This window comes from Hyla sarda, chromosome 6 (genome assembly GCF_029499605.1).
Source record: "Hyla sarda isolate aHylSar1 chromosome 6, aHylSar1.hap1, whole genome shotgun sequence".
In the NCBI taxonomy this organism is placed as follows: Eukaryota; Metazoa; Chordata; class Amphibia; order Anura; family Hylidae; genus Hyla; species Hyla sarda.
This window is the reverse complement of record NC_079194.1, coordinates 113,280,097-113,307,883: the sequence shown is the minus strand read 5'-3', so window position 1 is coordinate 113,307,883 and position 27,787 is coordinate 113,280,097. Positions and strand designations below refer to the sequence as shown.

The 27,787-nt window shown below is 44.8% G+C and overlaps 1 protein-coding gene and 1 long non-coding RNA gene across 2 annotated transcripts; one reads left to right on the top strand and one right to left on the bottom strand.

Annotated features, from left to right (window-relative positions):
* Positions 1-20: 20 nt before the first annotated feature.
* Positions 21-2,061, top strand: LOC130275977 (uncharacterized). Its single transcript, XR_008844972.1, has 2 exons — positions 21-447; positions 576-2,061. It is a non-coding gene; the product is annotated as an uncharacterized LOC130275977 (long non-coding RNA).
* On the bottom strand, positions 1,366-22,309 carry CRELD1 (cysteine rich with EGF like domains 1). Its single transcript, XM_056524731.1, has 11 exons — positions 22,142-22,309; positions 17,718-17,874; positions 12,007-12,089; positions 11,640-11,750; positions 8,610-8,701; positions 8,355-8,531; positions 6,984-7,079; positions 6,313-6,393; positions 5,593-5,688; positions 4,096-4,233; positions 1,366-2,950 (listed from the first exon to the last, which is right to left on the bottom strand). The coding sequence occupies exons 2-11, from the start codon at positions 17,841-17,843 to the stop codon at positions 2,730-2,732; spliced, it is 1,221 nt and encodes a 406-aa protein (XP_056380706.1). The 5' UTR covers positions 17,844-17,874; positions 22,142-22,309; the 3' UTR covers positions 1,366-2,729.
* Between the last annotated feature and the right edge of the window lie 5,478 nt (positions 22,310-27,787).

Here is a 27,787-nt window from a genome sequence, read left to right as displayed (position 1 = left end):
AGGATAAGGGGGTGTAAAGTTTTAAATAATTTTATTATCCTGAGAAAAAATAAATAAAAAGACTAACAGCAGATCCAAACAAACAAAAATAAATAATGTAACAGTCTCCAACCTGTGACCTTCAGGCTGTTGCAAAACCACAACGATCTGACGGCTGGAAGGTAACCGAGGTAACATGCAGTTTCATCATTCTTTAATAGTAACTCTTTCTGATATGTATTCAGTGCTTCCTTCTGTCCAGATGTATTTTTTTCCCCACTTGTGGATAACAGTTGGAATACATAAAATCAAAAACATCTCTAATACATTAGAAAAAAAAAAAAAAACAAGAAAGATGACAGAACACACGGCCCATCGCAGTGGCCTTGTAGGAAGCTGTATAGTGGCAGACCAGACTGTCCGTGCTGATCACTGTCCACTGCTTAGAGCAGTGTTTCCCAACCAGGGGTGCCTCCAGCTGTTGCAAAACTACAACTCCCAGAATGCCCGGACAGCCTTTGGCTGTCCGGGCATTCTGGGAGTTGTAGTTTTGCAACAGCTGGAGGCACCCCTGGTTGGGAAACACTGGTCTAGAGTGCATGTGAGCATCAGAACTGGGCCAAGGAGCAATGAGAGGAGGCGGCCTGGCACGATGAATCCCATTTTCTTTTACGTGAAGTAGATAGCTGAGTGCGTGTCTGCCGCTTACCTTGTAAAGAGATGTCACCATGATGTAATAAAGGGAAGAAGACCAGATGGAACAGGCAGTGTGATACACTGGGCAATGTTCTTCCTGGCTCCTAATACTCGTGGGGATGTTCTTTTGACAAGTACTGCCTACCTAAATATTGTTACACACCAAATAGACCCCTTCATGGCCATGGTACACCCTTATAGCAATGGCTTCTTTCGGCAGGATAGCGGCTCTGCCCACACGCCATAAATTGTACAGGAATATGACAAAGTTCAAGGTGTTGACTAGGCCTTTAAATTCCTCAATTTTATCAGGCGACATGTGATGTGCTGGAAAAATATTGCTAAGGGTGTACTCACACCATGCTATGTGCCTCCAGGGCACAGATCTAGAAGAGGCTCAAAAGCTGCCTGCAACTTTTTAGTGCGTTTTAAGTCTGATAAGGCCAAAAAATGAAAAAAAATACAAGTAAATTATAAAATGCGGTGGGGGGGGGGGGGGGGGTGATGAAAGATTATCTGCAGGTCTACAAGAAGACAAGGAAGAGGAAGTGGGTGTGGGGATTTATCAAAACCTGTCCAGAGAAAAGTTGCTGAGTTGCCCATAGCAACCAATCAGATCGCTTCTTTCATTTTTAACAAGGCCTCTGCAAAATGAAAGAAGCAATCTGATTGGTTGCTATGGGCAACTCGGCAACTGTTCCTCTGCACAGGTTTTGATAAATCTCCCCCAGGGTTTGCATGTCGTCAGTAACCATGGAGAGACATAGGTCTGGACAGGAAATAAAGCACACAACAGGAGGATATTTCTAATTAAGACTGGAAAGAGGTCTCGTTATTGAGGCTTAAAATTAATTAGCTAAAATTGGTTGCAAATGTTTTCATAAAGTGCAGGACCCTTTAAAGGTGTATTTAAGGGAGCAACGTTTGTTATTAGGCCAGTGTTTCCCAACCAGTGTGCCTCTGTTGCAAAACTACAACTCCCAGCATGCACGGACAGCCTTTGGCTGTCCGGGCATGCTGGGTGTTGTAGTTTTGCAACAGCTGGAAGCACCCTGGTTGGGAAACACTGGAATATGCATTTGATAATTAATAAAAAATCCTATGCTTTCCTTCCTCACTCCCCTGCTGCCATTCTCACGAAGCCCTGATCTCACTGAACAGTCCTTCCAGGGTTGGAGTTGGCACAAGAAAATGCCCACTTAGCCAACTGGTGCCACAGGACTGTGCAGCCGTGGGGGACTGTGTAAACAGCAGGGGAGCAAAAAAAGTATAGGATTATTTTTTTTTGTTTTTACCACCTGCCTGAGCACAAATTTACATTATATTTTGGAATATGCCTTTAGGGTGTGCTCACATGGACAGTAAAAAAAAATAAATAAAAAAAAACACACAACAAGATATATAAAATCACATAGTCCTCACAGATACCCTTATGAAAGCAACTCATCTCTTATAAATATGTGTTACCAAAGTCACGTCATCTTACATTCATTTCCATACAGAAAAGCACAATGTGCAAGCCACACAAAAATTTGCAGAACCATCTTTGCTCTTCCTGTAGGATCGACACTAGTAAGATCCCACTCGGGACCCCCATCATCCGTACTTTACAGCCTGGTGAAGAGGGCAGTGTCCACCAGACAAATCATAAGATGCCACACTTCTAGGTCAAGCGGGGAGATACATAGAGCGAGTATATAGAACTCAAGTTTCTGGTCTTCAGATCAGATAAGTAAAAATTTCTAAAATTCCTGGTTTCCTACAGGCTTCTTCTATGAAAAAGAAAGGTTTCAAAATTGTCATCACAGAAGGATTCTATCAACTTAAATTTAAGATTTTCGGTGGTTTCTTGAAGAGGTCTGTGCTTATGTGTCTTCTACAATATAAGAGGTGGCAGGGGGTGTCATAAGGACCTTCCTTACATGACAATACTTGTTATCTCTGCCACACAACTGGACTGTATGAAGAGCTCTTTGGGGCCCAGGGGTGTATCAGAGAGGTGCGCCAAAGACATTCGGGTCCATTCTCACCTTCTTCTCCAGGCTGATAAGAAGCTATCTTCCTTTCAAAAAGCCATCAAGTACTCTGTCACTTTTCTCTGAGAACCAGTACCCAGCCATGGCTGCCACAGCTCCAATAAAGATGGCAGTAAAGACCATGTCCCCTTTGGCTGCTAGAGTGGCCAGAGCACAGATGATCACCCCAAAAAACATTTGCTGCAGGACCACCACCTCATCGTCAGTGATGTCATCAAACAGTCCTTTCTCAGAGTCATCTTTTTAGGAAAGAAGCAAAAATAATTAGTAATTTTTTTTTTTAAGTTCATAACATGTATTCATTTAAAGAGTTTGACAAAAAAATAAATATTATAATAAATTAATATTCTATATAAAAACTTTTGACATGTCAAGTAGGCACATCAAAAGTTTATAGTGGTTGGGGTCTCCGTGCCAAGACCCCCACTGATCCCTAGATATAGCCAGGAGAAGCAGGCAACAGCATGCTTCACTCACTGCTAGAGACAGCCTCCAACAACTAATGGAGCCAGTCTCCAGTAATCCGTAGGATAGCCTGCAAAGCCAAAAGTATCTGTATGTTAATAAAGAGTAATGTTCTAATACCATAAGAAATTGCAGTACAGTGACCCCCCCGACCTACAATCATTTCAACATACGATAGCCTCTCAGAGGCCATCGCATGTTTAAGGCAGAATCAACATACGATGCTTTTGTATGTCGGGGCCATCGCATAAACGGCTATCCGTCAGCGCAGACTGCTTCAGCTGCTGCCGGAAAGCCGTTCAAGGTGCCTTGTGTGGTCCGCTGACGATCACTTACCTGTCCTCGGGGCTCCGGATGGGTCCTCTTCGGGATCCCCTGCATCGCCGGCGCTATCCATCGTAGTCATCACGTCGCTGCGCACGCCTTCCTGTCATCCAATAGGAGCGGCATGCAAGATGTGAAGGCGGTGACTGAGAGCGCGGATGCCGGGGAAGCAGAGGCCTTGCCGGAGCGTCGGGGACATCAATGAAAGGTGACATCCAGGGCAGCGGTGACGGTCCGCAGCGGCGGGGACATGCGAGTATAACCTCCAATACCAGTGGTCTTCAACCTGCGGACCTCCAGATGTTGCAAAACTACAACACCCAGCATGCCCGGACAGCCGTTGGCTGTCCGGGCATGCTGGGTGTTGTAGTTTTGCAACATCTGGAGGTCCGCAGATTGAAGACCACTGTCCTATACTTTACATTGTACGGATCCCTCAACATACGATGGTTTCAACAAACAATGGTCCATTTGGAACGGATTACCATCGTATGTTGAGGGACCACTGTATACATGTGTTGCATCAAACCAGATTGCTACATTAGCATTTTTTATTTCATCTTAACAGCATTCCCAAACCGATCGGGCACCTTACCTTTGTTGTCAGCTCTACAAAATCCATCAATCCTGGAATAACCCTTCTCACAGACACAGGTGTAACTTCCCTCTGTGTTCACACACTCCTCTCGTAGGCCTTTACACTTGGGAATCTCATTGTCACACTCGTCTATATCTGAAATGTACAGTTAGAGCCCAGGAGAACAGTAAATCACACAGTTTAGACCAATAGGATTATGAGGACACATCATGGATAAACTGCTATATAACCATTTAATTATCACTGTGTGCAGCAGTGACACCTTGTGGTAAAGACAAGCACCGACCCAACTAAACAGATTCTTCATTCCCTTTTGCTTCTTACAAAGAGTAGTTGTTATAGATTGTGCAAAGTTAGCAGGTGCCTGCTTTTGTTTTTGCCAAAGACCATATGGATAAGGGAGACAAAAGGAATTCTATAAAAATCAAGATCCTCACACTAAGCACAGGAAAGAAATGCTGCCATCCTCCTGCGATTATTTGACCTAAACATTTGCAAACATAGTAACCTGGTCTGCAATCTGTCACTTAACTCCTTAACAATGGGTCATATCGGGTCGGTCCCGGCAGCCATAAAATGTCCGGGACCCGGAGCTAATACCGGACATCACCGATCGCGGTGATGCCCGGTATTAACCCTTCAGACACAGCGATCAAAGTTGACCGCTGCTCTGAAGTGAAACCAAAAGGTATCCCGGCAGCTAAGTCTAAAAAAATGTGTTAATAAATGTGATTTAACCTCTTCCCTAATAAGAGTCAGAATCCCCCCTCCCCCCCCCCCCCAAAAAAAAATATTTAAAAAAAAGTAAATAAAAAAAACAAACATATGCGGTATCGCCACATGCGTAAATGTCCAAACTATAAAAATATATTGTTAATTAAACCGCACGATCAATGTTCTACACGTAAAAAAAATTCCAAATTAGCGTATTTTTGGTCACTTCATGTCATTAAAATGTGAATTAAAAGCGATCAAAACAAAAAGTGGTACCGATAAAAACCAGATCACGGAGCAAAAAAAAAAAAAAAAAAAAAAAAAAAGCCCTCACACATCCCCATATGCGGAAAAATTACAAAAGTTATAGGGGGTCAGAAGATGACATTTTTAAACACACATTTTCCTGCAGGATTTTTTCCAGAAGTATGACAAAATCTAACCTATATAAGTAGGGTATTGTTTTAACTGTATGGACCTACAAAATATTATAAGGTGTAATTTTTACTGAAAAATGCACTGCATAGAAACGGAAGCCCCCAAAAGTTACAAAATGGCGCTCTCTTCAATTTTGGGTAAAATGACTAATGTCGCTGCATAGATGGGACCTCTTAGCTGACACAGTTTTTGGTGACAAAGCTGTTGTGTTCTGACCTTACATAGACCTACAAGTCTTCAAAAATGCTAAAAGCTGAAGCAGAATATATTCTTAGTGCATTCTAGATTTTTCAAAAGGATGTGCCTACCCCTTCAGTAAACCCTGGTAACACACATACTCACCCAGGCACTTGGCACCATCCCGATAGTAGCCAGCATTGCACTTCTTACATCGTGCAGACCCTGCGCCCATGCAACCAATGCAGGATTTATCACAGTCTAAATATTAGGGGGAAAAAATAGAGGGGGACATTATGGCAAGTTCATGAATATAGCCGGCCACTTACATGTACATCTTATACTGAAGCAAACTAGTCTTTTTAGAGGTCCAATTAACCCAAGAAGAGCTGCTTGCAGGAGTTCAGCATTTATAAATAACTATATAGAAATGTACATAGGCATGTATGTGCATGTGGTGGTCTGGGATTTTCAGGCTCTCCCTGCTAATGAATCCACCCTAGACTTATCTATTCATGATTTACTGTAAAGCTGAATGCAAAGTAGGATATAGTGACCACCCACCATGAATGCTTCTATTCAACCACTTGGTGGGGAACAATCCCCTGGATTGAAGACATTACCCACTGTCTACCCATGGGCGCCACCTTTTAAGCTCTCCTCTACTACCCAATGCGGTGGTTGTTGTGCATCCCCTCTCCTCCCAGTGGTAATGGGAATAATGCTCCATTTCTCCTGTAACGGGGCTGCAGGGGGACTGAACACCTGCTACCATTTTCCCCAGCAATTTACAACCTATTACTGGGGGTTCCGATAGGAGTACCTAGTAAGAAAATGGGATTGTCCAAAGCAGTCACTAGACTTGTCACACTCATGGCTGCTTACCTCGGCATTCATAGGATCCATCTGTATTCAGACAGTACTGGTTTGATTTGCAGCGATCTACCGTGCCACATTCATCAATGTCTGTACATGGGGGGGGGGGAAAAAAAAAAAAAAAATTTAAATAAAAAAATAAAACTGTATGGAGGACAAAATTTTTCTTTTATACCTAAAATTACAGTGATTTCCATTTTTATAATCCCTCAGAAGGGCTGCAGTCACCATTTCAGGTTTATACATAATGATGGACATCAACGGGTTTAGTCAGGTTCTCTTTAGTATAATTGTCGCAAAATTGTTGCAACTGCGACTACGTGTGTTTTCGTGCGACAATTTGCATGAAGAACAAGCAAAGCAAGAAAATTCTAACTTGCTTACGTAGTAAATTTTTCAAAATGGATTAGCTTTAGTCGGGTATTTAGCAACTGCGCAAAAAGGTTAATAATTGACTAAATTTACTCCAGCTCAAACATGGAGCAGAAAAAGCTACTACCAAACTAAAAAAGGAAAATTTGCTTACGTGAAAGAAAATTATCAACAGGCTGAAACCAGTTGATAAATAAGTCACAAATAAGAAGAAAAAAAAAAAAAAAAAAAAAACACACACACACACAACAGAATACATAAGCAAACATTGATAAATGTCCCTCAATATCTCCTTAAAGATCACTTACCAATACATTTCATGTCATGTAGCATCCAGCCCTTCTTGCACAGCACACACTGGTCCTCCTCAGGCCCCAGGCATTTGCTGCAGGACCGGTGACACTCTGTACAAGAGGAAAAAACACAGCAGCAAAGTATTCAGCAAAACAGGGAAATGTATGGGCAAATCACAAATGTCATGTATAACTGCAGCCAAGACTTAAAGGGGTACTCCGCCCCTAGACATTTTATCCCATATCCAAAGGATTGGGGATAAGATGTCTGATCGCGGGGGTCCCGTTGCTGGGGACCCCCGCGATCTCCCTGCTGCACCCAGCTTCGTTCAGAGCTGCAGTGCAGCACCAGAGGCTCATGAAGTCACAGCCGTGCCGCGCTCGTGACGTTACGGCCACGCCCCCTAAATGCAAGTCCCATAGACTTGCATGGAGGGGGCATGGCCGTGACATCACGAGCCTCTGTCCCGCCAGTTATCCATCACGGAGCAAAGTATGCTCCATGCACTGGGTGTCTGGGGTGCCACAGCCAAGATCGCTGGAATCCCCAGCAGCGGGACCCCCAGGATCAGATATCTTATCCCCTATCCTTTGGATAGGGGATAAGATGTCTAGGGGCGGAGTACTCCTTTAAGGCTATATTAAACAAAGACACAGCCAGTCCAACAGATCTCATGTTCAAAAACCAAAATGACAGGAGAATGTATTACAGTACCAGAAGCAACATGCATTACAGAATCCCAAACAATGGCTTTATAGATAGATACACACACACACTTATGTTTAGAGCAAGGCCTGAGGGACAGTGTATGATCACAGTCTACGGCAGTGGTCTTCAACCTGCGGACCTCCAGATGTTGCAAAACTACAACTACCAGCATGCCCAGACAGCCGTTGGCTGTCTGGGCATGCTGGGAGTTGTAGTTTTGCAACATCTGGAGGTCCGCAGGCTGAAGACCACTGGTCTATGGTGTCATGCACCTTGTCTTCAGGCCGTGCAAAACGGCCTTATTGGTATATACAGATTATCCTATAGATAGATGTGCAATTGCACTTATACAGCTTGCCTCTCAGTGAACCCTCCAAAGCTGTACATACAAGCTATTTCAAATAACCCCCGAATTTGTAATTTTTGCTGCACAGGGCCCCCCTAGAGCAGTGGTCTGCAAGGCTGTGGCCCACCAGGTGTTGGACTGCAGCCTCACCATTCTGGCAGCTAAAGTTTCACAACAAATAAGCCAAAGCCCTGCAGGCCATTGTTGTGGTTTATTAACAGCTGGAAAGCAACATGTTGCAGACGACTGCACTAGAAAATGTACAAACAAAATAGAGCAAAGAACAACTTCGGAGAATGGTGCATGCGTGCGTTATAGTCCCCTTACATACCAGAACATACCAGGTGGCTCTCATTTTTGGCTTCCTCATAATAACCAACAGCACAGTCCATACACAAGGGGCCACCATAGCTGGGATTACAGTCACATGTCCCTGTGCCAGTTCGTGTGCCTGAACCATTACATTTTCCATTCCCACTGCAGGGCTCGTCACTGCCACCAGGGCACGCTGTAAGACAGGAGATGAAATTGTACAGCAGCTCTATTATATTTATCACAAATAGTTAAAACTGGGTTGATAACTCACGAGAACAATCTGGCCCCCAGTTGCCTTCCGGGCAGCAGAGCTTCAAGGTGTCCATACACATCCACTCAAAGAGGTCACTGGGATCTTTGGGTCTGGAAAGCAAAGAAATATCGGAATTGAGTGAAGTGTCGCTGATGCTGTTTAAACGGTTAATCCCATCTTGGGAATTTACACATAGGAAGTGCCATAAATACCTGATGGTTGTAGTTCCTATCTCTGGGACCCTTACCTATTGGAATAGCTCTATTATTGTCCAACTCAAAACAGCCATTAGCAGTCTGTCTCTGTGGAAGTCTGTTACTGAAGCTGCTTAGTTTTCTTTGTGGTTTATTTTACTCTTATTCTCTGCCCGTTCACCGCACAGACCTGTTGCAGAACATCCCATTTTGCAGCAGACTATCCCACATTCAGTGGAATTGCATTCCCTGTCTGCTCCTCTGCCTGTTACATTGTTTAGCCAAACTAACAGTAGAACTCCAAGGTGTGGATGGAATACATGGGCGCTCGACAACCAGGTAGCAGGATAAAATGTTTATTCACCCATAATGCAACGAGTTTCACAGCACAGCTGCTTCATCAGATGCCTGATGAAGCAGCTGTGCTGTAAAACACGTTGCATTATGGGTGAATAAACATTTTATCCTGCTACCTGGTTGTCGAGCGCCCGTGTATCCCATCCACACCTTGGAATTCTACTGTTATTTTGGCTATATCTGACAAGATGAGGAGTGGCTGCTGACACCTTATTCATTTTCTACACCTTGTTCCATTATTGAACTTGGTGAAGTGTAGCCTACTGTGGTAAGCGCAATATCCACCTACAATAATCTCTCTGTGCAACAACGGTATCACACTATGGAGCCTTTTGTTTTATGTTACATTGTTTAGCACAAGACAGCATGCTTTAAACACGCCTCATACTACTTAACCCCTTAAGGACGCAGGACGTAAATGTACGTCCTGGTGAGGTGGTACTTAACGCACCAGGACGTACATTTACGTCCTAAGCATAACCGCGGGCATCGGAGCGATGCCCGTGTCATGCGCGGCTGATCCCGGCTGCTGATCGCAGCCAGGGACCCGCCGGCAATGGCCGACGCCCGCGATCTCGCGGGCGTCCGCCATTAACCCCTCAGGTGCCGGGATCAATACAGATCCCGGCATCTGCGGCAGTTCGCGATTTAAATGAACGAACGGATTGCCCGCAGCGCTGCTGCGGGGATCCGATCATTCATAACGCCGCACGGAGGTCCCCTCACCTTCCTCCGTGCGGCTCTTGGCGTCTCCTGCTCTGGTCTGTGATCGAGCAGACCAGAGCAGGAGATGACCGATAATACTGATCTGTTCTATGTCCTATACATAGATCAGTATTAGCAATCATGGTATTGCTATGAATAGTCCCCTATGGGGACTATTCAAGTGTAAAAAAAAAAAAAATGTAAAAATGTAAAAGTAAAAAAAAAAAAAGTGAAAAATCCCCTCCCCCAATAAAAAAAGTAAAACGTCCGTTTTTTCCTATTTTACCCCAAAAAGCGTAAAAAACATTTTTTATAGACATATTTGGTATCGCCGCGTGCGTAAGTGTCCGAACTATTAAAATAAAATGTTAATGATCCCGTACGGTGAACGGCGTGAACGAAAATAAAAAAAGTCCAAAATTCCTACTTTTTTAATACATTTTATTAAAAAAAAAAAAAAAATTATAAAAAAAATATATTAAAAGTTTTTTATATGCAAATGTGGTATCAAAAAAAAGTACAGATCATGGCGCAAAAAATGAGCCCCCATACCGCCACTTATACGGAAAAATAAAAAAGTTAGCGGTCATCAAAATAAAGGGATTATAAACGTACTAATTTAGTTTAAAAGTTTGTGATTTTTTTTAAGCGCAACAATAATATAAAAGTATATAATGGGTATCATTTTAATCGTATTGACCCTCAGAATAAAGAACACGTCATTTTTACCATAAATTGTACGGCGTGAAAACAAAACCTTCCAAAATTAGCAAAATTGCGTTTTTCGTTTTAATTTCCCCACAAAAATAGTGTTTTTTGGTTGCGCCATACATTTTATGATATAATGAGTGATGTCATTACAAAGGACAACTGGTCGCGCAAAAAACAAGCCCTCATACTAGTCTGTGGATGAAAATATAAAAGAGTTATGATTTTTAGAAGGCGAGGAGGAAAAAATGAAAACGTAAAAATTAAATTGTCTGAGTCCTTAAGGCCAAAATGAGTCCTTAAGGGGTTAAAGGGGTAGTCCAGTGGTGAAAAACATATCCCCTAGGGATAGGGGATAAGTTTGAGATCGCAGGGGGTCCGACCGCTGGGGCCCCCTGCGATCTCTCTGTACGGGGGTCAGGCTCTCCGGCCAGATATCGGGTGTCGACCCCCGCACGAAGCGGCGGCTGACACGCCACCTCAATACATCGCTATGGCAGAGCCGGAGATTGCCGAAGGCAGCGCACCGGCTCTGCCATAGAGTTGTATTGAGGGGGCGTGTCGGCCGCCGCTTCGTGTGTGTGTGTGTGTGTGTGTGTGTGTGTGTGTGTGTGTGTGTGTGTGTGTGTGTTCGACACGCCCCCTTCACGCGGGCTGCCGGGGCCCCGTACAGGAGATCGCGGGAGGCCCCAGCAGTCGGACCCCCCGCGATCTGCAACTTATCCCCTATCCTTAGTTGTTCACCACTTGTTCACTACTGAACTACTCCTTTAAAATGACCTAATAAAAAAGGTATATGTTTATATGATAGGGAGATGTGATTTAGACTGTAGGGGCTGGTCAGAGGTGATGGCATCACTTGGGGGGGGGGGGGGCAGGATTAAAGCTCAGACACAAGATCCACACTTCCTGTGATAGCAGAGGGTGACGAGGCATCTCGACAGAGCTATGCCAGGGAGCTCTTGAGTCAATGCCAATGAAAGAACTACATAACTTCCTGTCAGGGGGAATCACGCTAAAGTATCAATTTGTGATAAAACTGAGAACCAAGCCTAATGCTTTGGCATTTACTTGTCTTCCTCACCTCTTAAACCACCACGCCTCCAGATGTTCCTCATTCTGCTCCAACATCTTATTACATTCAAAGTCAGACTTTTCACAGGCAGTTTCTATCACCTCCAGAAGACGAGTCTCACTGCAGAAACAGTGCACCATTACAAAATTGCATTTTCAGTCACCCTAAAAGGAGTTTTCTTTATAAAAACAGTGCCACACCTGCCCAGTTTGTGATACTGCAGCGCAGCCCAGCCCCATCCACTTCAATGCAGTTGAGCTACAATACAACATAGCCCGTGAACAAGTATTAACCCTTCAAGAAGAAGTGTCCAGAAACAGAAGATTCTGCCAACACTAATAACTGGTAGCAGCAGCCACAAGAACATTCACAATACCTGCTCTCATACTTTGCCAGCTTCTCCTCTTCCCAGGCAGTGTTGCCTCCACCAAAGTTTTGCCCAGCTGTTTTCTCTATGCCCTAAAACACAAATAAGTGAAAATGAAAAAATCATTGCACCAAAGAAAATTAGTTTGTTTTTTTTTTACCAAAAATTGTCTTACAAAATGTCAGTATGGTCAGCCTCTGTCCCTATTGCGGATAAAGAAGAGGCTCTGAGCCCTCAATCCTTAATCTGTCTGAGATCTCTAGATGGATATGCCATCCAAAAAAAAAAAAAAAAAAAAAGTGCCCTCTCCACCTCCTCCTTAGGACTACACTGCAAGAAAATAAGGGGGCACCCAGCAAGTTCAGGACTAGTTTCTTAACTTTCCCTAATCATGTGAGGAGCTCCTCCCCACCCAGAAAGGGACTAACCTGAATGTGATTTGAACCATACTCCTGTGATATAGGGATATTGGTTACGTGATGGTGTCATTCTGATAACCACTGATATAATTGATTTGCATACTAATCGTGTGTATGAGCGCCAGTTACTAATTATTGGCACTATATAGACATTTCTATTAAAAAAAAATTCTTACAATGAACAATAAGTAAAAGTTATATTTTAAAAAGGCACCTCAGTCCTATATAGGGACCACTTTTTCATGTTTTCTGTTGCCGTGAGGTTTAATATTTTTGGACAGATGTACGGCCTATATTCTTCATACATTTAAAGCATCATTTCTTGGTGAAAAATTCCAAAATGTGATGAAAAATTTGAAAATTTTGCATTTTTCTAACTTTGAAGCTTTCTGCTTGTAAGGCAAATAGACATTCCAAATAAATTATATATTGATTCACAAATACAATATGTCTACTTTATATTTGCATCATAAAGTTGACATGTTTTTACTTTTGGAAGATATCAGAGGGCTTCAAAGTTCAGCAGCAATTTTCAAATTTTTCACAAAATTTTCAAAATCAGAATTTTTCAGGGACCCCATAAATGACCCCATTATAAAAACTACACCCCCCAAAGTATCCAAAATGACATTCAGTAAGTTTGTTAACCCTTTAGGTGTTTCACAGGAATAGCAGCAAAGTGAAGGAGAAAATTCAAAATCTTCATTTTTTTTTACACTCGCATGTTCTTGTAGACCCAGTTTTTGAATTTTTTTTTACAAGTGGCAATAGGAGAAAAAGCCTCCAAAAATTTGTAACTCAATTTCTCTCGAGTAAGGAAATGCCTCATATGTGTATGTCAAGTGTTCGGCGGGCGCAGTAGAATGCTCAGAAGGGAAGGAGCAACAATGGGATTTTGGAAAGTGAATTTTGCTGAAATGTTTTTTGGGGGGCATATCACATTTAGGAAGCCCCCTAAGGTGACAGAACAGCAGAAAACCCCACATGGCATACCATTTTGGAAACTACACCCCTCAAGGCACGTAACAAGGGGTCCAGTGAGCCTTAAAGGAGTAGTCCAGTGGTGACTCAGTGGTGAGCAACTTATCCCCTATCCTAAGGATAGAGGATAAGTTGCAGATCGCGGGGGGTCCGACCGCTGGGGCCCCCTGCGATCTCCTGTACGGGGCCCTGACAGCCCGCGGGAAGGGGGCGTGTCGACGTCCGCACGAGGCGGCGGCCGACACGCCCCCTCAATACAACTCTATGGCAGAGCCGAAGCGCTGCCTTTGGCAATCTCCGGCTCTGCCATAGAGATGTATTGAGGGGGAGTGTCGGCCGCCGCTTCGTGCGGGGGTCGACACCCGCTATCTGGGCCGAGAGCCAGGGCCCTGTACAGAGAGATCGCAAGGGGCCCCAGTGGTCGGACCCCCCGCGATCTCAAACTTATCCCCTATCCTTAGGATAGGGGATAAGTTTTTCACCACTGGACTACCCCTTTAACACCACGTAAATGTTTGACAACTTTTCGTTAAAATCGGATGTGTAAATGAAAAAAAAATAAATAAAAAAATGTTTTCACTAAAGTGCAGTTTCTTCCCCAAATTTACCATTTTTACAAAGGGTTATGGGAGAGAATGTCCCCCAAAATTTGTAACCCCATCTCTTCTGAGTATGGAAATACCCCATGTTAGGACGTAAAATGCTCTGCGGGCGAAATACAATGCTCAGAAGAGGAGGAGCACCATAGAACTTTTGGAAAGATAATACGTTTGGGATGGTAGTCAGGGGCCATAAGCATTTACAAAGCCCCCTGTGGTGCCAGAACAGTGGACCCCCCCCACATGTGACCCCATTTTGGAAACTACACCCCTCACAGCATTTAATAAGGGGTGCAGTGAGTATTTACACCCCACTGACGTTTGACAGATCTTTGGAACAGTGGCCTGTGCAAATGAAAAATAAAATTTTTCATTTTCACGTACCACTGTTCCAAAAATCTGTCAGACACCTGTGGGGCGTAAATGCTCACTGTACCCCTTTTATTACATTACACGAGGGGTGTAGTTTCCAAAATGGGGTCACATGTGGGGGGGGTCCATTGTTCTGGCACTATTGGGGCTTTGTAAACTCATGTGGCCTTCAATTCTGGACACATTTTCTCTTCAAAATCCCAATGGTGCTCCTTCTCTTCGGAGCATTGTAGTTCGCCCGCAGAGCACTTTACATCCCCATATGGGGTATGTTCTTACTCAGAGGAAATAGGGTTACAAATTTTGGGGGACTTTTTTCCTATTTTCCCTTGTGAAAATGAAAAATTTAGGGTAACACCAGCATTTTAGTGAAAACTTTTTTTTCCCCCCCTTTTCATTTTCCCATCCAAATTTAATGAAAATTCGTCAAACACCTGTAGGGTGTTCAGGCTCACTATACCCCTTGTTACGTTCCGTGGGTGGTGTAGTTTCCAAAATGGGGTCACATGTGGGTATTTATGTTTTGCGTTTATGTCAGAACAGCTGTAAAATCAGCCACCCCTGTGCAAATCACCAATTTAGGCCTCAAATGTACATGGTGCGCTCTCACTCCTGAGCCTTGTTGTGCATCCGCAGAGCGTTTTACGCCCACATATGGGGTATTTCCGTACTCAGGAGAAATTGCGTTACTAATTTTGGGGGGCTTTTTTCCTTTTACTGCTTGTGAAAATAAAAAGTATGGGGCAACACCAGCATGTTAGTGTAAATTATTTTTTCTTTTTTTAAACACACTAACAGGCTGGTGTAACCCCCAACTTTTCCTTTTCATAAGGGGTAAAAGGAGAAAAAGCCCCCCAAAATTTGTAGTGCAATTTCTCCAGATTACGGAAAAACCCCATATGTGGCCCTAAACTGTTTCCTTGAAATCCGACAGGGCTCTGAAGTGAGAGAGCGCCATGCGCATTTGAGGACTAAATTAGGAATTGCATAGGGGTGGACATTGGGAATCACTGGCGTAGAATACCCCTAACAGGGTGCCTCCAGCTATTGCTTAACTCCTAGCATGCCTGGACAGTCAGTGGCTGTCCAGAAATGCTGGGAGTTGTTTTGCAACAGCTGGAGGCTCCTTTTTGGAAACACTGCCTACAATAAGTTTTTCATTTTTATTGGGGGGGGGGGGGGGGGGGGGTCAGTGTAAGGGGGTGTATATGTAGTGTTTTACTCTTTATTATGTGTTAGTGTAGTGTAGTGTTTTTAGGGTACATTCGCACTGGCGTGTTATGGTGAGTTTCCCGCTAGGAGTTTGAGCTGCGGCGAAAAATGTACCCTGTACGTTCACATGGGGGGGGGGGGGGGGGGGGACAAACCTCCAGCTGTTTCAAAACCACAACTCCCAGCATGACAGTGCATGCTGGGAGTTGTACTTATGCAACAGCTGGAGGCACACTGGTTGGAAAACCTTCAGTTAGGTTCTGTTACCTAACTCAGAATTTTCCAACCAGCGTGCCTCCAGCTGTTGCAAAACTACAACTTCCAGCATGTACTAATCGCCAAAGGGCATGCTGGGAGATGTAGTTATGCAGCAGCTAGAGGTTACGCAACTACAACTCCCAGCATGGTGAGACAGCTGTTTGGGCATGCTGGGATTTGCAGTTTTGCAACATCTGGAGGGCTACAGTTTATAGACCACTGCCCAGTGATTTCCAAACTGTGACCATCCAGATGTTGCAAAACTACAAATCCCAGCATGCCCAGACAGCAAAGAGCTGTATGAGCATGCTAGGAGTTGTAGTTTTGCAAGATCTGGAGGGATACAGTTTAGAGACCAATATATAGTTGTCTCAAACTGCAGCCCTCCAGCTGTTGCAAAACTACATATTCCAGCATGCCCAAACAGCAAACAGCTGTCTGGGCATGCTGGGAGTTGTAGTTTTGCAACATCTGGAGGGCTACAGTCTCAGACTGTAGCCCTCCAGAGGTTGCTAGGCAACTTACCGGCTTCCGTAGGATCCAGGGAGCCGTCTTCTTCTGCCGCACGCCACCCGCGCCGATCTCCGTTGCCGCCCGCAGCCTCCGGAGGGGTAAGTGGACCTTCGGCGTTCGGGGTCTGTTTCCCAGTCCTGCCCTGCCTATTGTGGGTGGGTAGGATGGGGAAAAGGAAAGTAAACCCCTCCGCCCCCGATCTGCTATTGGTGGTCGCGTCTACCACCAATAGCAGGGATAGGAGGGGTGGCACCCCTGCCACCTCACTCCTATCGCTTCAGGGGGATCGTAGTTGTCTTAGACAACCGCGATCCCCTTCTATTCCGGGTCACCATAGACCCGTAATCGGCGCAAATCGCAAGTGTAAATTCACTTGCGATTTGCGCCGATCACCGACATGGGGGGGCATTTGCACGGGATGCCTGCCGATAGATATCAGCAGTCACCCGGTCCGGTCCCCACCCGGCGTATTAAACCTTCCTGTCTACTGGGGAACACATTTCCCCCCCCCCCCCAATATCCTAGAGCTGGGCAGTATGACCAAAAATGCATATCACCCCCTCTACTCCAGGCCACGGCGCTTTAAATTAATGAAATGTGGCCACGGCACTGGAAACCATTAAAAAGGAAAACTATCAGATATTTTCTCCCGCACTATCCTGGTGGATAGTGCGGGAGACGCTGATTAAAACGAGCCCTACCTTACCCGGATCCGCCTGGCCTTTCGCCCGCAATTGTAGTTTTATTCTATGTGTATATCTTGCTGTAACTGGCACGGGCGGGGCTTCTGCAGGTTAACTGGCACTGACGTCAGCACCGCTTACGAATATTCACCCTCCCCCCCTCCATCCAGCTCGCCTTCTTCCCCGCTCCTAACTGAAGGGAGGGTGGATGAATATTCATAAGCGGCGCTGATGTCAGAGCCAGTTAACCTGCAGAAGCCACGCCCGTGCCAGTTACAGCAAGATATACACATAGAATAAAACTACAATTGCGGGCGAAAGGCCAGGCGGATCCAGGTAAGGTAGGGCTCGTTTTAATTAGCGTCTCCCGCACTATCCATCAGAATAGTGCGGGAGAAAATATCTGACAGTTTTCCTTTAAGTTGCGAGCCGGAAGCTGTCACCTCCCCCTGAAAGCGCTAAAAGCCAGGCTTTTAGCGCCTGCACGGGGAGGTGACAGCTTGCCGGAGGCCCACAAGTCATTCATTTGAAGTGCCACCGCAACTCATCTGCAGGTGATAATTATTGCGGTATGGGGAAAATTCATATCATGCAGGGAAAATTTTTGGGTATTCAGTATGAACCGGTATACTGCCCAGCCCTACAACATCCCCTCAAACAGAAGCAAACGCCTGCAGTATCACCTTGATAAAATTGTTGACGAGGTTGCGGCAAGTCCAGCATGGGTCTTGTTTACCAATGCCAAGTCTGAAGAACAGAAGAAGGAACACCGTTCCCATCAAGTTAAGAAGTCTGGGCTTGAGGTCCATGATGCAGAACTTCGGAAAATCAGAGCTGGGTCTAGAGAAAGAGGAAACAACATGTTATCATGACCTATAATATATACCGTCAGGCTGAGCTTGAATAACAGTGGTCTCAAACTGTGGCCCTCCAGATGTTGCAAGACTTCAACTCCCAGCATGCCCGGACAGCCGTTGGCTGTCCGGGCATGCTGGGAGTTGAAGTTTTGCAACATCTGGAGGGCCACAGTTTGAGACCACTGCTGTATAAGCGCTTCACATAAATGTTAAAGAAGTCCCAAGGGTATAGGTTAAGACTTTTTCCAGCAAATATGTCAAACAAGGCCATCATTAAGCGAGGAAAGCTGTGTATTGCATAGAATTATTTATGCATATTTTTATCCAAGATAAATGGGGAACATGCAGCAGACAAAGCTCTATCACATATTTGCTACCATTACAGCATCCATAGAGATTGACACCCAGCTTATGCAGATGAAAAGCAATATATTCCCCACCCCCATAGTGCTACTTAGCCAGATTTGGAGTTTAGAAAAGCTGGATAACCATTCATGTAAACATGCTAATAGCAGCCATGACATTTCGATACGTCCACGCACACATTGAAGAGGCTACTTGTAACATACTGCAACCAGATAAGAGCAGGACTGGTCCATGGACAATACCAATGGAAACATCACCTCGTTTTTTAACCCTGCTAAGTATACCTGCGGCTGTGATGGTGATTATGGGATGGGGAGGGTTTAAGGTCTCAGAAGACAAGAAAAATAGCTGCAATAAACACTTAAGTAGCAATTTGCTTCAACAGAGGCAGGGGAGGAACAGATGTGTCCCATGCTGATGGAGAAGATCTGTAACATGGCTGCACACAGCCGAGCATAGAAAATCTGTAATAACCATAAAGGGGATGTCCAGCAGTATTTTAATGTCTGTTTGTGGCCAAGCTAGGAAAAATAAATAAATGTGTACTCACCTGCCCCGATCCCTCACCGTTCCAATCGTGCCAGACACTGCTACTCAGCACTTCCTAGTCTCATTCTTAATGTAAGAAAGCACCCACTCAGCAAATTACTGGCCGCAGTGGTGTCCCGCCTCAGTCAGCGATTGGCCAAGTGTGGAGACAAAGAATAGGAAGCAGTTGAGTAGAAAAAACAGGCACCGTCAAAATGGTGGGAGATTTGGGTGATCAATTGACTACCCCTTAAAAGGAATATGGGAATACCCATTTAAAGTGATAGCATATGCTAGGATATGCTATAATTTTATAATTGTAGGGGTCTGACCTCTGGGTCCTCCACCGATCCTCAGAATGAAGGGGCCACAGTGTAGGTATAGTGCTGTGTCTGTACTCCGCTTCATCTGATGTGTGAACCCTGCAGCCAACGCCCCAGCCGCCAGTCAGTGCTCACATCTCACAGGGTCAACACATCAGGGGAAGCAGCAAACAGCAGCAGGGACCAGGTGCTGTAGAAAGAGCAATGGTTGGGATTGGGGCAGGCAAGTAGGTTTTAGGTTTTCAAAAACACCTGGACTCACCATTAAAATACAACAGAATACACCTTTAATGGGATGGGGCATCATCTTAAAAAGGAAATCTGTCACCAGTATTATCCTGTCGGAACCGAGAGACAGTGCAGGTGACCATGATGACAACGGTACTCTCCGTGGCGGGGATCTCTGGTAATCTTGGCCTTAGCTCCAGCTTCGGTCACCCGGCTTGGGACACGGGCAGAACTTAGTGATGTCACCGCTGCTGTTCTCTAGCAGCAGGGCCCAGCAGCGGTGAGGTCACTAAGCTCTGCCCGTGCCCCAAGTCGGGTGCCCGGAGCTGGAGCCAACGGCCAAGATTACCGGAGATCCCCACCACAGAACGGGACAAGGAAAGTACCAATCTCACAGATTTCCTTTAAGAATTTAGCAAACTGAACGGTCCCTTGTATGTAGGGTTAGCACCAACCAAACCAAAGAATGGTGGGGTGCTGGTCCAACCACTGGGGTCCCCACCCATCATGAGAAGCAGAAGGTCACAAGAACATAAGTCAAATATTCCCCAGAATGAATAGGATGCACTAAAGGGTGTTTCACTCATTCTTTAAGGGGGATTCCAAACACTATGAAATGCTGGTCTTGGCAGTGCTCAGAAACCCCATAGAGGATTAACAGAGCATTGGCTGCATGCATACTCCACACTGCCAAGCTCAGCATTTCGCAGTGTTTGGAGGCCCCCTTAAAGGGGGACTACGGTAGAAATTATTATTTTTTTTTAATCAACTGGTGCCAGAAAGTTAAACAGATTTGTAAATTACTTCTTTTTAAAGCTCTTAATCCTTCAAGTACATATCAGCTGCTGTACGCTCCACAGGAAGTTTTTTACTTTTTAGATTTATTTTCCGTCTGACCACAGTGATCTCTGCTGACACCTTTGTCCATAGCAGGAGAGGTTTGCTCTGGACAGTTCCTGACATGGACAGAGGTGTCAGCAGAGAGCACTGTGGTCAGACTGGAAAGAACAACCCAACTTCCTCTGTAGTATACAGCAGCTAATAAGTACTGGAAGGGTTAAGATTTTTTTTTTTTAATAGAAGTAATTTACAAATCTGTTAAGCTCTTTGGCACCAATTGACTTAAAAATAAATAAAATAAGTTTTTCCACCGGAGTTCCCCTTTAAAGAATGAAAGACACACTGGCCACGTGCCCTTCAGTGCACCTTACTCATTGTTCTTGTGATCAATGGGGGTCCAACCACTAGGACCCCCACTGATCAGCTTAATACCCCTATCCTGTGGGTAACTGTTAGAGCGAGAGTACCCCTTTTTACAGCCGAATTCCCATGAAGAAGATTTGTTGCAGAAATGTCTCCAACTCTACCATTCCTCTGAAGATAAAGTGCAAATATCCCTGCAAATACTGAAGAAATAACCCTATTCAGATGAATGGAATTGATTTGTTTCTGTTGCACTGAAAGGCGGCGACGTATGAATTTACCCTAAATAATCCAGGTAGGCCAACCATTTTACAAGGCCGAGCTCACTGTCCTGCTGACCATATGGATGAAGGATGTGGTTACACCTGTCGCTATACAGTCATCGGGAGCCGGTTGTCCTAGGGATATTCTAAACAATGGGGCACGCCATTATTTCATCTGTGATGTCACCAATGATCTGCGTTACGTAAAGCCGAAACAGATTTGATCTATAGCTTAGGCTGCATTCACACCTCATTTTCAGCCTATGGTTGCCGGATCCGGCTTGGGAGGGGGAGAGGAAAAACGGGCGCTCCCGTTCCCCAGCCGGACCGGCGCTGAAATTAATGAGCCGACCGGAGTCAAATGGTGACTCCACTCGGCTCATTTTTGCCCCGTTTCCAGTTTTGTGACCAAACCTAAAACCGTAGTATACTACGGTTATGGGTTCGGTCAGGAAACCGCATATGGGTCAAAAATGAGCCGAGCGGAGTCACAGTTTGACTCCGGTCGGCTCAATAATTTCAAGATTTCAGCGCCGGTCCAGCTGGGGGAACGGGAGCGCCCGGTTTTCCCCTCCCCCAGTCGGATCCGGCAACCAAAGGCTGAAAATGAGGTGTGAATGCAGCCTTAAACCAGTGTGCTGTTGCAAAACTACAACTCCCAGCATGCCCGGACAGCCAAAGGCTGTCCGGGCATGCTGGGAGTTGTAGTTTTGCAACAGCTGGAGCCACAACAGCTGGGAAACACTACACTAGTCTATTGCTCAACCACATGTGCCCACCTTTCCATTAGGGCATGGAACCATCCACTGACCACAGCTGGGTAATGCATTGTGTGGCCGATCTCTACCAGGCATAGGCAACCTTCAGCACTGCAGAGGTTTTGGACTACATATCCCATGATGCTCTTAGATCCAAAATACTGCCAAAGCATCATGGGAGATGTAGTCCAAAACATAGTCTGTGGGCCATATGATCTATAGCTTAAACCAGTGTGCCTCCAGCTGTTCCAAAACAACTTCCAGCATGCCCGGACAGCCGTCATCTATTGCCAGCACAGAGCAGCTGGCATGGTGCCCCAGACAGCCCCTTGTTCTTCTTATACACCAGGCTCTTATATAATGCACCTAGCTGGCATTGCCTGATGCCATGCTCTGCAATACCCAGCACTAATGCATGCCCGTTATTACCCATGCATTGTGCCCCTTGCTGGCATTGCCTTTCATACCTGTATGTCTGCACCATGCATGCCCAATACATCACCCCCCATGTCTCAGCCTGGCATATGGAAACCCCGGGTGCTCTTTGACCTTATGAACGAGTGCCACCCCCATATCCCTACCTCCAGCAGCTGTGCCCACGCAGGGCGTGTCCCTCAGACAGATGCAGTACGCAGCATTAGCTCCGGCTCCCGGCTGACTATTTATTCTCCGCAGTTCCCAGCATGCACCGCTCCTCCCTGCACCGCAATCCTCCGCTGTGGCTGCAGGACACGTCTCTTGCGCTGGAGCGGCCTCTCAGCCAATCAGAGCGGGCCATGTGCGCTGACGTCACCGGCCGAAGCCCACTCCAGGAACGATTAAAGAGCCCGGCACCTGCCGGGGAGGGTTAACCCCTTGTTAGGCTGCGGTCATAGAGGGCGGAGAGGAGGAGGCCGCGCCCGCTCCTATGGATGACACCCGATACGGACGCATCTATTTTCGTCCCATAAAGCAGCTGGAAAGTTCTAGAGCACGTGTTCTGCAGGGCTTGTAGATCACAGGGGGCAGCACTGAGACCTCCAGAGAAACGTGTAAAAGACTGAGGACAGCACAAAAAACTGCCCCCTCATATTCCACTTCCAAGATGCGACTTTTGTGGCGTTTCCCCCCCCCCCCAAAAAAAATCGTCTGTTTTCTTTGTTGTTTCGTGTTTTTCGTTTTTGCAGTACAGTTCACCATATCTGGTTTTTGATTAAAAAAAACAAACGGATACCTCAAAACCGGACTAAGGCTGGGTTCACACCACATTTTGTACTTATGGTTCCGTATACGGCTGGGGGGGGGGGGGGAATCGCGGGGTCCCGCACTCAGCCGTATTCGGGAATCGTATTTAATGCATGTCTATGAGCAGACCGGATTGAAACCGCATACAGCCGAAAACGCAGCTGACCGGAGGCTGCGGTTCACTCCCGTCTGCTCATAGACATGCATTAAATACGGTTCCCGAATATGGCTGAGTGCGGGCGCCGCGATTATTCCCCGCCCTCCCCTCAGCCGTATACGGAACCGTAAGTACAAAACGTGGTGTGAACCCAGCCTAAGGCTGCATTCACATCTTGTTTTGTACATACGGGTGCCGGACCTGGCTGGGGGTGGGGCAAACCGGGCACTACCGTACCCCAGCCGGATCAGCCTGTTACTCCAATTACTTTAATGAGCCGACCGGAGTCAAACGGTGACTCCGGTCAGCTCAGTTTTGACACGTATGCGGTTTTGGACCGGACCTAAAACCACAGTATACTACGGTTTTAGGTCCGGTCAGGAAACCGCATACGGGTCAAAACTGAGCTGACCGGAGTCACCGTTTGACTCCGGTCGGCTCATTAAAAGTAAATGGAGTCACAGGCTGATCCGGCTGGGGTACGTGAGTGCCCGGTTTGCCCCTCACCCTGCCAGGTCCGGCACCCGTATGTACAAAACGAGATCTGAATGCAGCTTAAACTGTATCAAAACGTGTGTACAAATTTTAATCCGTATACGGTTTGAAAAATGTCCAGTTGAATCAGTTTTTTGAGAAAAAAACTATACATTTTTAACTTTTCATTCCATTATGGATAAAGTTTCACTTGTTTGATTGAAATAAAAAAAATAAAAAAACTCTAAAGTCAAAAACCGTATGGTGAAAACTGTATGGTGAAAACCGTATGGAACCGTATGTTTCAATATGGTTTTTCACCCGATTATGGGTACGGGAAAAAAAACTGACAAAACTGTATAGGATGCAAAACGGACACAACCGGATGCATCTTTTGGCATACAGTTTTCAATGGAGAGTCAATGCATATGGTTTTCAAATTGAAAACGTATACGGGAACTGTATTGCAAAAACGGGGTATGAGCCCAGCCTACCTCAAGAATCCGGGGGGGGGGGGGGGGAGGGATGAACTCCACAAAAAAAGCCAATATCCATACATATATACACACTTTAAAAAAAAAGGCATCGAGGATCAGGGATTTCATATTACCCTATTGACTTTCAACTTAGCTCTGACCTTTTATGGCCCCAAAAATTAGCATGTGGTAAGTGTGTTTTTTTTTTTGGGGGGGGGGGGGGGTTTAAGAAAAACATAGTGATTAACCCCTTAGGCTGGAACTCCACTGAGGTTTTTTTTGCAAAAACGCCGTAAAAAACGCCAATTTTCCCGCACAGATGTTAGCTGCAAGTCAATAGTAAACTGCAAAATACCAGATTCACTTGGCGTTTTTCAGTTTGGCGTTTTTTTTTATCCTTTTGACGTTTTTCAGCAATTTTGGGCTCAGAGGCTGGATTTTCAAATCGCCCCACAAAACCTAGTTTGGTGTTTTTTGCCTTGAAATTGTGGCGTTTTCATCCCATAGAAGTCTATGGGAGAGCAAAAACGCCAAGAAAAACGCCATGTTGGTTTTAAATTTTGCATTTTTGCAGGCGGTTTTTATTCTCTTTTGGACTTTAGCGATCCAAAAAAATGATGGAGAGACCATTTTTATAAAAATTTTGTAGGGTACCATAAAAAAAATAATAAAAAAGATACAGTAGTGATGGAAAAAATTGTATCTAACAAGATTTATCTTTTTTATTACGAAATGTTTATTAATTTTTAAACAGGGATCAATTTATGTGTGCTGGTAAAGCACTAAAAATGTAGCCGACAATAATAAAAATGTAGTGTGTGTGTTTTTCACTTTTTTAAAAACATTTTTAACCCTTTAAGGACCCAGCCATTTTTCACTGTAGGACCCGGCCATTTTTTGAACATCTGACCACTGTCACTTTAAACATTAATAACTCTAGGATGCTTTTACCTATCATTCTGATTCCGAGATAGTTTTTTCGTGACATATTCTACTTTAACATAGTGGTAAAATTTTATGGTAACTTGCATCATTTCTTGGTGAAAAATCCCAAAATTTGATGAAAAATTTGAAAATTTTGCATTTTTCTAACTTTGAAGCTCTCTGCTTGTAAGGAAAATGGATATTCCAAATAAAAAAAAATTTGATTCACATATACAATATGTCTACTTTATGTTTGCATCATAAAATTGACGTGTTTTTACTTTTGGAAGACACTAGAGGGCTTCAAAGTTCAGCAGCAATTTTCCAATTTTTCACAAAATTTTCAAACTCACAATTTTTCAGGGACCAGTTCAGGTTTGAAGTGGATTTGAAGGGTCTTCATATTAGAAATACCCCATAAATGACCCCATTATAAAAACTGCACCCCCCAAAGTATTCAAAATGACATTCAGTAAGTGTTTTAACCCTTTAGGTATTTCACAGAAATAGCAGCAAAGTGAAGGAGAAAATTCACAATCTTCATTTTTTACACTCGCATGTTCTTGTAGACCCAATTTTTGAATTTTTACAAGGGGTAAAAGAAGCAAATTTATACTTATGTTTGTAGCCCAATTTCTCTCGAGTAAGCACATACCTCATATGTCTATGTAAATTGTTCGGCGGGCGCAGTAGAGGGCTCAGAAGCGAAGGAGCGACAAGGGGATTTTGGAGAGTACGTTTTTCTGAAATAGTTTTTGGGGGGCATGTTGCCTTTAGGAAGCCTCTATGGTGCCAGAACAGCAAAAAAAAACACATGCCATACCATTTTGGAAACTAGACCCCTTGAGGAACGTAACAAGGAATAAAGTGAGCCTTAATACCCCACAGGTGTTTCACGACTTTTGCATATGTAAAAAAAATATATATATTTTTCACTAAAATGTGTGTTTCCCCCCAAATTTCACTTTTTTTGCAAGGGTTAATAGCAGAAAAGACCTCCCAAAATTTGTAACCCCATCTCTTCTGAGTATGGAGGTACCCCATAAGTATACCTGAAGTGCACTACGGGTGAACTACAATACTCAGAAGAGAAGGAGTCATATTTGGCTTTTTGAGAGCAAATTTTGCTCAGGGGGCAAGTCGCATTTAGGAAGCCCCTATGGTGCCAGAACAGCAAAAAAAAAAAAACACATGGCATACCATTTTGGAAACTAGACCCCTTGAGGAACGTAACAAGGAATAAAGTGAGCCTTAATACCCCACAGGGGGTTTCACGACTTTTGCATATGTAAAAAAAAAATATTTTTCACTAAAATGTGCGCTTCCCCCCAAATTTCACATTTTTGCAAGGGTTAATAGCAGAAAAGACCCCCCAAAATTTGTAACCCCATCTCTTTTGAGTATGGAAATACCCCATGTGTGGACGTCAAGTGCTCTGCTGGCGCGCTACAATGCTCAGAAGAGGAGGAGCACCATTGAGCTTTTGGGAAAAAAATTGTTTGGAATGGAAGTCAGGGGCCATGTGCGTTTACAAAGCCCCCCGTGGTGCCAGAACAGTGGCCCCCTCCACATGTGACCCTATTTTGGAAACTACACCCCTCACAGAATTTAATAAGGGGTGCAGTGAGTATTTACACCCCACTGGCGTTTGATAGATCTTTGGAACAGTGGGCTGTGCAAATGAAAAATTAAATTTTTCATTTTCACAGACCACTTTTCCAAAAATCTGTCAGACACCTGTGGGGCGTAAATGCTCACTGTACCCCTTATTACATTCCGTGAGGGAATGGGGTCACATGTGGGTATTTATATTTTTGCGTTTATGTCAGAACCGCTGTAAAATCATCCACCCCTGTGCAAATCACCAATTTAGGCCTCAAATGTACATAGTGCGCTCTCACTCCTGAGCCTTGTTATGCGCCCACAGAGCATTTTACGCCCACATATGGGATATTTCTGTACTCAGGAGAAATTGCGTTACAAATTTTGGGGGTCTTTTTTTCCTTTTAACGCTTGTGAAAATAAAAAGTATAGGGCAACACCAGGATGTTAGTATAAATTATATATTTTTTTTACACTAACAAGCTGGTGTAGCCCCAACTTTTCATTTTCATAAGGGGTAAAAGGAGAAAAAGACCCCAAAATTTGTAGTGCAATTTCTCCCGAGTTCGGAGATACCCCATATGTGGCCCTAAACTGTTTCCTTGAAATACGACAGGGCTCCAAAGTGAGAGAGCGCCATGCGCATTTGAGGACTAAATTAGGGATCGCATAGGGGTGGACATAGGGGTATTCTACGCCAGTGATTCCCAAACAGGGTGCCTCCAGCTGTTGCTAAATTCCCAGCATGCCTGGACAGTCAGTGGCTGTCCGGAAATGCTGGGAGTTGTTGTTTTGCAACAGCTGGAGGCTCCGCTTTGGAAACACTGCCATACAATACGGTTTTCATTTTTATTGGGGGGGGGGGGACAGTGTAAGGGGTGTATATGTAGTATTTTACTCTTTATTATATGTTAGTGTAGTGTAGTGTTTTTAGGGTACATTCACACTGACGTGTTACGGTGAGTTTCACGCTAGGCGTTTGAGCTGCGGCGAAAAATTTGCCGCTGCCCAAACTTGAAGCAGGAAACTTACTGTAAGCCTGCCCGTGTGAATGTACCCTGTACGTTCACATGGGGGGGGCAAACCTCCAGCTGTTTCAAAACTACAACTCCCAGCATGTACTGACAGACCGTGCATGCTGGGAGTTGTACTTTTGCAACAGCTGGAGGCACACTGGTTGGAAAACCTTCAGTTAGGTTCTGTTACCTAACTCAGCATTTACTAACCAGTGTGCCTCCAGCTGTTGCAAAACTACAACTCCGAGCATATACTGATCGCCGATGGGCATGCTGGGATAAGTAGTTATGCAATAGCTGGAGGTACGCAACTACAACTCAAAGCATGCCAAGACAGCTGATTGCTGTTAGGAC

Bases quoted from the DNA above. Each gene is read 5' to 3' on its own strand.
- CRELD1 (XM_056524731.1), bottom strand. From the start codon at position 17,843: ATGGACCTCAAGCCCAGACTTCTTAACTTGATGGGAACGGTGTTCCTT. The intron at 7,080-8,354 runs GTATGTAAGGGG...CCTCTTGTACAG, and splicing joins GAGCCACCTGGTATGTTCTG to AGTGTCACCGGTCCTGCAGC. The intron at 4,234-5,592 runs GTGAGTATGTGT...TGTACATTTCAG, and splicing joins GGATGGTGCCAAGTGCCTGG to ATATAGACGAGTGTGACAAT.